The 10884-nt window shown below is 33.9% G+C and overlaps 1 protein-coding gene across 5 annotated transcripts; it reads left to right on the top strand.

Annotated features, from left to right (window-relative positions):
• Positions 1–1388: 1388 nt before the first annotated feature.
• LOC11405164 (pentatricopeptide repeat-containing protein At1g14470) lies at positions 1389–6716 on the top strand. Of its 5 annotated transcripts, XM_024771540.2 has the most exons (5): positions 1389–1582; positions 2641–5296; positions 5709–5776; positions 5951–6216; positions 6374–6716. In XM_024771540.2, the coding sequence occupies exon 2, from the start codon at positions 2935–2937 to the stop codon at positions 4873–4875; it is 1941 nt and encodes a 646-aa protein (XP_024627308.1). In that variant the 5' UTR covers positions 1389–1582; positions 2641–2934; the 3' UTR covers positions 4876–5296; positions 5709–5776; positions 5951–6216; positions 6374–6716. The 5 variants fall into 5 exon arrangements, with proteins under 5 accessions (XP_024627308.1, XP_024627307.1, XP_039683548.1 ...); XM_024771539.2 differs by lacking the exon at positions 5709–5776; XM_039827614.1 differs by having other exon boundaries at positions 5709–6216.
• Positions 6717–10884: the final 4168 nt, after the last annotated feature.

Here is a 10884-nt window from a genome sequence, read left to right as displayed (position 1 = left end):
ACATAAGGCACTGGGAATGAATGAATGTGGTGAATATAAGGTATTTTGAATGAATGAATATGCTGAATGAATGTAGTGGTAGTTGATGATGGATATTATGAAAAATGCAAGTTTAGGTGTTTAAAAAGTTAAATATGTTTTTCATCCCTATAAATATACCAAATTTTATTTTTAATCCCTCTAAAATTTTCCTTCAACTTTTAGTCCCTTTAAAATTTTCAACCATCAATTTTAGTCCATATTTTTAAGTAAGCTCATGTGTAGCCTTTGTATTTTTTAATGAAATTATGCAGAAATATGTATAATATTATAAAAATATTTCCCAAAATAAAATTAGAATTTTTAAACAAAACATGAATTAATTTTAACCGAAAAAATATAATAATTCATATTTAATTTATGTATGGTTAATATACTCTAATATTTTTCAGGAGCAATTCTTATAATATTATAAATTTTTTTGTAAAATTTTATTCAAAAATATGAATTCTACATATGAGTTCACTTGAAAGGAGTGAGAGAAGTGATGATGGAGAACTTTTCTAGACTAATAGTTGAAGAAATTTTTTAGAAGGAATAAAATAAAATTTTTGTATATTCATATGAATCAAAAATATATTTAACCATTTTTACATTTATTGCATAACATTAAGTTTTTTTTATCTACAAATGACCATTAGACCTATAATATTAAAAAAATTATAAATTTAAAGATTAAATATGTTTTTCGTCCCTATGAATATACCAACATTTTATTTTAGTCCCTCTAAATTTTTTCTTGGATTTTTACTCCCCTAAAAAATTTCCATCTTCACTTTTAGTCTTTCCTTTTAAGTAAACTCAATCGTAGAATTCATATTTTTAAATAAAAGTTAATAATACTATAAAAATTTCTCAAAATAATAATAATTTTTGTAACAAAACATGAATTTTTATATTTTTGACGGTAAAAAATTGACATTTAATTCATGTTTTGTTGAAAAATTCTAATTTTTTTGGAGAGATTTTTACGATATTCTACACAATTTCGTTAAAAAGATACAATTGCGACACATTAATTGACTTAAAAAATAGAGACCAAATGTGGTGATTGAAAATTTTAAAGGACTAAAAGTTGATTTTTTTTTTTTAAAAGGATTAAAATAAAAAATTGATATATTTATAAGGAACAAAAACATATTTAACCGAAATAATTATGAAATTGTGTTTTTTTTTTTGTTGAAATAATTACTACAATTTTCTAATAGGAAAATGTTGTTTAAAGAAGAAATGTTATATTTAATGCATTGAAATTTAAAAATGTAACTTTTTCTATTTAAAATTCATCTATTATTTTTATTTGTGTATTCTTAACAATACCCTGAGACAGAAGACCCTTTCTAGTATTAGAGATGTACGAGGCCATTAGGCAGCTGATGTGTCAATCATATGGCATATCCAAGCAGACATTAGTGAAAAAAAATGTTATCTAGATTTTCTCGCGCTCCGTCGTTCTTCGATTTCAATCCTCACAACAAGATTCTCTTCCGCCGCTTCAGCTCAATTCGTTATTGGGCACCAACTCTCTCATCTCTCTATCATTGTAAGTTATCTTTTTTATTGCAAAAGTTTTTTATTTTTTTCATTTCTAAATTTCTGGAATGATTGATTAAACTTTTTATTCACTCAAATTTTGTCATTAGCTATGATTTGGCACTGAACGGTTTGTATTTTAATTGCTCTCACATGGTTTTTGATTTGTTGATTAGTGTAAGACTGTCAAATTATGCGCAGCAGAGATACGGCTGTTGCGTTGGATGTGTGGTAACACTAGACGGGATAGAATTAGAAATGACATCATTAGAGAATAGCGAGATTTTGGGTAACATTTATAGTAGAAACGATGGTGAAAACTAGATTTAGGTTGTTTGGGCATGTATGAAGAAGATATGTAGATTATGTAGTAAGATGTAGAGTTGATCGGATGCAGAATAGTCAAATCGTTAGAGACAGAAGAAGACCAAGAAAAACTGTAAGAGAAACTATTAAGAAAGATCTAGAGATTAATGAGTTAGATAGAAATATGATATATCATATTCAAAGAGCATTATAACGTATTTTTGATCCACTTAGTGGGATAAGGCTTGTAGAATTTCTTGAGTGATGCATACTTATTATTGTTTAAGCTACATGTTGATTAAAAGGAACTTTTAATATGCTTAGGTTTGACAATTACTTCGTTGTTTCCCTTCTTTGTCAGCGGCATCACTCAACTCAAATTAAATGCACTTAACTGACATTCTTAATAAGTGTGAAAGGGAAGTGTTTTTTCTTATAATTGAGTCCCAAGGGAGTAGGTTATATGTTCAATTGTATTTTTTTTCATTCAAGTTAAATTTGACAGAGATGTTGTTTTTTATTTGGGGTATTAATCATGTTTTAGAAGATGCCAAACAGAATCAGAAGCACAAGACGGGGGATTTATTGATTGTGTGCTGTATAAGATGTACCATTGGTGTCTATATAAGTTGTGTTTGTGTGCTTGTTGCTGAATTTGGGGTATTAATGATTGTTAGAATATTGATCGTGAGACTGTTGCTTTTGAAATCTATGAGGTGGATGAATGGTTTTATCTAATTCGGTCACTTTTCAACATTGCAGATCTTATTACACCTAGGGACAAAATATAATGTGAGGGGTATCAGAGCAACATTGAATCAGACAGTTTAAGCTTCAATAACTCTGGCCGTTCATACCTATGAAACAGAATGCGATGAAACAAGGCTCTGAGCCATCATCGTTTTCTCTTGTTTACCTCGATCTATAAGTAATTGCACAGAAGGCGATGAAACAAGGCTCCGAGCCATCATCGTTTTCTCTTGTTTACCTCGATCTATAAGTAATTGCATATTGGATATACAGTCGTGCATAGATGCGTTGCGACTTGACAGTGGCATGTCACCATTGAACAATACAAGCATTGTAAGCAAAATAACCAATCTCCATCGTCTGAGGCAACTCCATGCACAGTTGGTACACCACTCCCTGCACCACCAAAACCACTGGGTGGTGCTCCTCCTTACCCAATGTACTCGCCTCCTTGCACCCTCAAGCTACACCTGCCACATTTTTCATGCTGCAACACATCCTGATGTACGTGTCTTCACCTTTATGCTCAAATATTATTCCCAAATTGGTGTTCGCGCACAAGTACCAGTTTCTCTCTTTAAGCATATGCTTCGACACTGTAACATAAAGCCCAATACATCTTTCTATTCGGTTATGATGAAATCTGCTGGAAGTGAAAGCATGTTGTTTCTTGCTCATGTATTGAAATCAGGATATGATCGTGATCATTATGTTCGGAATGGAATCTTGGGCATATATGCCAAGTACGGACCTATTGAGTTTGCTAGGAAACTATTTGATGAAATGCCTGATAGAACTGTTGCAGATTGGAATGTGATGATATCTGGATACTGGAAATGCGGGAATGAAGAGGAAGCAAGTACGCTTTTCCATGTGATGGGTGACCAGGAAATAAGTAGGAATGTTATTACTTGGACCACCATGATTACTGGACATGCAAAGAAGGGGAATTTGAAGACTGCAAGGATGTATTTTGACAAAATGCCAGAAAGAAGTGTGGTATCTTGGAATGCAATGCTATCAGGGTATGCTCAAGGGGGAGCACCAGAAGAAACTATAAGATTGTTCAATGACATGCTTAGCCCTGGAAATGTCCAACCAGACGAAACAACATGGGTAACTGTCATATCTTCTTGTTCATCTCTTGGTGACCCTTGTCTTTCAGAGTCGATTGTCAGAAAGCTAGACGACACAGTGGGTTTCCGCCCAAATTATTTTGTCAAGACAGCTCTGCTTGATATGCATGCGAAATGTGGGAACCTTGAGGCAGCACACAAGATTTTTGAGCAATTGGGTGTGTATAAGTATAGGAGTTCTGTTCCATGGAATGCCATGATTTCTGCATATGCAAGAGTAGGGGATTTACCTTCGGCAAGACACCTCTTTGATAAGATGCCACAGCGAGATACTGTCTCATGGAATTCAATGATTGCAGGTTATACTCAAAATGGTGAGTCAGTCAAGGCGATCAAGCTATTCGAGGAAATGATCTCTAGTGAAGATTCAAAACCAGATGAGGTGACTATGGTGAGTGTTTTTTCGGCTTGTGGACACCTTGGAGAACTAGGTTTGGGTAATTGGGCTGTGAGCATCCTCAAAGAAAATCACATCCAGATTAGCATTTCAGTATACAACTCTTTGATTAGCATGTACTCAAGATGTGGGAGCATGCAAGATGCTGTATTAATATTTCAAGAAATGGCAACAAGAGATTTAGTTTCCTATAACACATTGATTTCCGGGTTTGCAGAGCATGGGCATGGAATGGAAAGCATCGAGCTGCTGTTAAAAATGAAAGAAGACGGTATTGAACCAGACCGCATAACTTATATTGCTATACTAACTGCATGCAGTCATGCCGGATTATTGGGTGAAGGTCAAAGACTTTTTGAATCAATCAAATTTCCCGATGTAGATCACTATGCTTGTATGATTGATATGCTGGGTCGAGCTGGTAGATTGGAAGAAGCTATGAAATTAATTCAAAGCATGCCGATGGAACCCCATGCAGGAATTTATGGATCTCTTTTAAATGCTACTAGCATTCATAAACAAGTGGAACTCGGGGAGCTTGCTGCAGCTAAACTGTTCAAGGTTGAGCCACATAATTCTGGAAATTATGTGTTGCTCTCTAACATATATGCTTCGGCTGGTAGATGGAAGGATGGAGACAAAGTTAGGGATACAATGAGAAAACAGGGAGTGAAGAAAACAACTGGCTTGAGCTGGTTGGAGCATAACTCATAAGTTTGTGGAAAATACCTATTGGTGCCGTGGCGTGTGTGCGTCTTTGTAGAGACAAGTGATAGCACCCAAAGTATTACAGTTCTTGCGGTTCTTCGAGGTGTTTCACATTATAAACAAAGATATCAATTGATTACCAAGTACAACAACAACAACAACAACCAAGCCTTATCCCACTAAGTGGGGTCGGCTACATGGATCAAATGACGCCTTAGTGTTCTATCAAAAACCATATTTGGATCAAACTCATTGACCTCTAAATCTTTTCTAATGGTTTCTCGAATGGTTTTCTTAGGTTTTCCTTTACCTCTTTTAACCTGACTCTCCTCCATTTGATCTACTCTTCTTACAACGGCATCTACGGGTCTTCTCTCTACATGTCCAAACCATCTAAGCCTATTTTCTACCAATTTTTCTACTATAGGTGCTGCCCCCACTCTCTCTCGAATGGTGTCATTCCTAATCCTATATATAGTAATTTATGTCTTACTATCTTCATTTTGTTAAGGTTGTGCTTACTTACTTGATTCTCAAATAATCAAGTAAGTAAGTAAGCACAACCTTAACAAAATGAAGATAGTAAGACATAAATTACTATAGTTTGAAGCTCAAATAATTAGTATTTGGACTACTTACTCTTTGGTTGAATTGCTTAAGCACTTACGTGATGGATCAATTTGGTAGCGTGTATTGTTGGAATTCATACACTGTTTTGAATTGAAACAAAGTACATGCACTGTTTGTTTGAGTGTGTTTGGCTGTGCATTAACTTTTTCTAATTTTTGCCTTTTGTAGAAGTTAAGGTTTAGTAACAAATTGTAATGTTTGGGTCACAGGATTTAAATGAAATGTTCAATGAGATAGGAAGACCAAAATGTTAAAATTCTGCACTAGCAGTTGATAGGTAATTTAAGGTTTTCTTTTTATGTTGAAGGTTCATGTTAAACTCAATTCAAGGAAGGCAAAGCCAAATGAGATTTAAGAAAACTGGTTTTTGATATATAAATGATATTTAAGAAAATAAAATTTCTATTGGTTATAAGCATTGATATTGATACTTCATTATTGCTCTTGTTAGTATACATGTGCAGCTGATGATTGAAGGACGATCACTTGAGTTGGACTCTACAACTATATTTGGACTCTGCACAATTTAGTCCTTAAACCCGAAGTTGATGATACTATATTAAATGGGTTTGATTGATCTCATTTCAAAGGCTAGTTTAAAAGTCGTGTATATCCAACACAACTTCAGTAAAAACTACATGTGTTTTGGCGGAGAGAAGTATCCAATGGAGCTATGCAATCTTCTGGTCCGCCTCTGCTAACCAACCTGGGTTGAGGGTACTAACTGTTTTATTCATAGTATCTTAGATGAATAATTAATTTCTTTATTTGAATCTTGAAATTCTGAATCTAGTATTAGATTTTCTGGAACTACTTACGTTGTTGTTAAGAAGCTATTATATTCAAAATTGGTTTTTCCTTGACTATTTTGCAGGGTGTTGAGAAGGTGGGAAGGATATAATTATAATGGAGACATTAAGACGAGGAAAACAAGTCAAGGAGGGAACTATTAGTGCTTAAAAAGCACTCTAATCCAGATTTATCCATCTCAATGGGAAAAACACTATTTTGCCCTGATTAATCCATCTGAACGTGCGAACAAAATGGTGTTTGGAGGGGTTTGGTTATTCAGAAATCAGTTTAACTCTTAAAATTTAAGCATAATAATTAGTCCTGTGATGCATAAATCCATAATTTGAAACATGCATAAATCCATAATTTGGTTTGTACAGAGATGCCAAAAGAAATGTCGCAAATGTGTGTTTTTTCTTCTTCTTTCAGGCATGGTGCGTGTTTGTGTCACACATTGCAAGTTTGTTATCAGACAAGAGTATTACTTTCTTTTAAAAAAAAAATAAAAATGATATTTAAGACTATTTTTAAAGCAATAGTAATAATTTTTTTTATAGTAATAATAGTAGTAATAGCAATTGTAATAATTTTTTTAAAGCAATATTTCTGATCATTATTTTTTTTTTCCCCTCATTCACGTATAAATTATAGGGAGTATCATAAGAAAAATACAGGTGGTGCTAGTGTTGTATAAAATGAAAATAATTTAATGGGACTTTCTGATAAGTGTCTTAAAGGCATTGAATAAAAAATCGACAAAAAGAATTTTTGTCTTAAAAATATAAGTTAAACACATGTAAAAATCATAACTACATAATTTTCAATGCAAAAGTTACTACATTTGAATGGTTAAACAATACAATGTCTTAAAACATTTGTTAATGTTTTTCTAATTTAAAAGGGTCTGAGGTTGAACAAATACTATTGAGGATTTATATTTATAAAAAGAAAAAGGAAAATACAATTGATGAGTGTATCAATGTGAGGCTCTATAGCTGCGCTGAGTCATCATTCTGGAGAAAGTTCCAATGTCACAACTCAGAAGTCCCTTGCTGGCGTGGCTCCAATAAGTCTACCACCGTTAATTCCGGGATAAAAATCGCTTAACCCAGCTTGGATGGCTCAAGAAAAAATTTTAATTTTTAGAGGATGGATGGCTAATGACAACGTTATCTACTTACGTCCTCTATATTTTGACAAAATATTGTACCAAGATAAAGTACTTATTAAAATTTAATACTATTTTTTCTCAAAAAAAAATAAAAAAATTTAATACTATTTATTTTAATTTTTAAATTGTACTATATATTTTTTGAGAAGGAGAATTGTACCATAAGAGAAAAAGTAGAATGTTGAATGCATATATGGAATTAAGAGGTGTTTATTTATGATGATGGTTGATTAGTAAATTTGCCAGGCTGAGCCGTGGCTAACCTGTAGCCGAAAACTTCCCCTAAAAAAAAAATGTAGCCGAAAACTATAACTCCCTTGTGTCATTGTCGGTATAAGGGATCACATAAAACGTATTGGAATGATACTTTTATGGAAAGGTATGACATAATCTATAAACTTTGACATATAATATTACACGTACATATAAGTTTTGGATTAAAAAAATAATCAAATCTCAGTAAGTATTTTATGTTTGACAAAGTAATCCCTTTTTTTAAAGCTTAGATTTTTATTTATTTTTTAAATATGGAAAAAACTTGAAGTTATATATGTGTGTGTGGTGTTTGCTAGGATACACACCTTAAACACCTTAACAACTCAAAACTCAAACCAAAGTTAGCGACAACGAATATGAACGTGAATAACAGAGGCGGCCTCCAAAAGAAATCACACAAAAAAACAACCACCTCCTCACATAAACAACACAAACCACCCCTTATATAGCACTTGTCCGCAAAGCGTTCCATCACAAAACTCGAGTCCAATATTATCTATGACCATCCATCCAAACCACACCATTACAACCCCACAACTCCCACGCAAAGCCGCCACCTGAACCACCACCACAACACATCACCACCACCACCACGCATCACCACAACGCCACAGAAAAAAGCAGCGAAAACAGCCCATATAATATAATCACCACCACCATAACAACCAAATCACCCCCACCACGCATCACCACCACCACCACGAAGTCCAAAACTCGGCCTTTACCCTATAAGTCACTAGAGGTGTCAAATGGGCCGGGCCGGCCCAGCCCGGCTCGGGCTCGAGAGGCCCGACTATAGAAATGGGCCAGTCCGGCCCGGCCCGTTTATGATTGGGCCGTGAATTCTAGAGCCCGGCCTGGCCCGTTTATGTTTTATTTTTAAAATTTATTCACTTTTTTTTTTTTTTTTATGTATTTTCTTATGTATTAGTTACTCACCATTATTTTTTGCTAAAATATGATTGGATGGACATAAAAATATAAATAATTTTTACATTAACATTGAATAATAATTAAACTCTAGATTATTCTTTCAATTAAATCAAATTAATAATTTATAAACTTTAAAATTTTAAAACTGTAAGCTAAATTCATCCATATTATTAAGTTTATTTTTTAAAATATTTTTTTGTTAATAAATTTTAAATTAGTTGATATTTTTTTTAAAAAATATGTTGTTTTTTAACAAAAATAAAATGAAATATGGGCCGGCCCAAAGCCTGCTGGGCCAGCCCGGCCCGGCCCAACTTTTTTATGGCCCAAATGGGCTTGGGCCGAAAAAGCCCGAGTGCATTTTTTTGTTAGTTTTTTAGGCCCGGCCCGGCCCAAAAATATGGGCCAATGGACCGGCCCATGAGCCCGGCCCATTTTTGACAGCTCTATAAGTCATAGCACCACCAGAACCCAAAATCAGCACCAGCGGCTAACAACCATAGTTGCTATCACCACCACCACTGCCTCACCACCGCTTCTCAAAAACACCTCCAAACGAATCCGTGATAGATCCACCACCACACAAGCCTTGAACCATCAAGCCTCACACCACCAGAACATCAACCCATCACCACCAAAACAACCAAAATTGTGGCCTTCTCACCACCTCCACCTAGATTTGAAGCAGATCTGAACAGGAATCAGAAAAAATTGACGCGAACAAACATGACAGGAGCTGGGGAAAACGGACACGAACAGGGCGAATCAAGGGGATACCGCTGAAGATCTACATTGAGATTGGCCAGTTTTGGATACAAGGGGGAGAAGGTTAGTTAGTCTTAATGAAATTGGGGGCCTAACTCATCCTTAAAAACCGGTTCATAAGGTGAGGATTGCCTCCTCTATATAAACTCCTATCAAGAGTCTTATCTATCCAATGTGGGACATGAATTTTTCCCAATACACCCCCGTCATGCCCAACACTCTTTGGGCTTTTGGTGCGTGAATCGGCCGCATGTCCAACAACACTCTTTGGGCTTGGTGTGTGAATCAGTAGGTGGCCCTTGAATTCGACAGACTCTGATACCATAATGAAATTGAGGTTCTAGCTCATCCTTAAAAACCGGTTCATAAGGTGAGGATTGCCTCCTTTATATAAACTCATATCAAGAGTCTTATCTATCCGATGTGAAACATGAGTTTTTTTTCCAATAAATCTAGAGAGAAGTCGGAGACTTTTTTTAGAGAGAGAAGTGTTGTTACATTAACAACTAAGCATTTGTTGGTACCATTAAAACAAAGAGAAAGAAAAAAGAATATTGAATGAATATAAGAAGTAAAGAGGTGTTTATCAAGGGTCGTTAAGTAATAAATTTGTCAAGCTTAGCCGTGGCTAACATGCATGTAGCCGAAAATTTCATTTCAAAAAAGAAAATGCACTCGAAAAGTTCTCACGTGGGAAGAGATGTGATTGTATTTTAAGTAAGGGAAACATTAAAAAATCTCTAAGAGCATTCGTTTAAATACTTAAAGTCGTAAATTTTATTTTTAAAATTGCGCATTTAAGTCATTAAAATAATAGTAAAAGGTATTCTCTATGTTCCATAATAAGTGAGCATTCTTCTAAAATAACTGATCCATTTTAATTTTTAATGCAATATTAATTAGTTTTTTTAATTATAACTCTAATAATATTATTTTCATCATTTCCGGTTCAATATATTCTACTTTGCGTTTATGTTTATGACAAATGCACCAATACTTAACAAGAACACTTAAAATTAATTTTCTCTCTCCTTCACCATTAAATTTTTCTTAATAATTATGAAATAAACAAAAAGCTCACTTAAATTGGGAAGGAGAGAGTAACTCTATTTATATAAAATTATAAATTATTTTATTTTTGAATTGACAATTGCCCTAAATTGTTAGCATAAATTAATAAGGAATAAATAGGTAATTACCCTTCTGAAATTAACAAAACTTCAATTACCCTCCTGAAATTGTACAACGTTAATCAATTTCCCCCCTCCGTCAAATTATTCTGTTAGTCAACATGATGTTTTGCAAATACCCCCCTGAGGTTTTGCACTTATGTGCAAAATGCCCCATGAACTTGAAAATATATATATATATATATATATATATATATATATATATATATATATATATATTTCTTATCCTTGACTCAAAAGATATTAAAGCCAAACAAT

The sequence above is a fragment of the Medicago truncatula genome, chromosome 7 (assembly GCF_003473485.1).
Source record: "Medicago truncatula cultivar Jemalong A17 chromosome 7, MtrunA17r5.0-ANR, whole genome shotgun sequence".
Classification (NCBI taxonomy): Eukaryota; Viridiplantae; Streptophyta; class Magnoliopsida; order Fabales; family Fabaceae; genus Medicago; species Medicago truncatula.
The sequence above is the reverse complement of the archived record's forward strand: the minus strand, read 5'-3'. Positions and strand labels throughout refer to the sequence as shown.

Coding starts and splice junctions, on each gene's coding strand:
- LOC11405164 (XM_024771539.2), top strand. CDS start 2,935: ATGTCACCATTGAACAATACAAGCATTGTAAGCAAAATAACCAATCTC.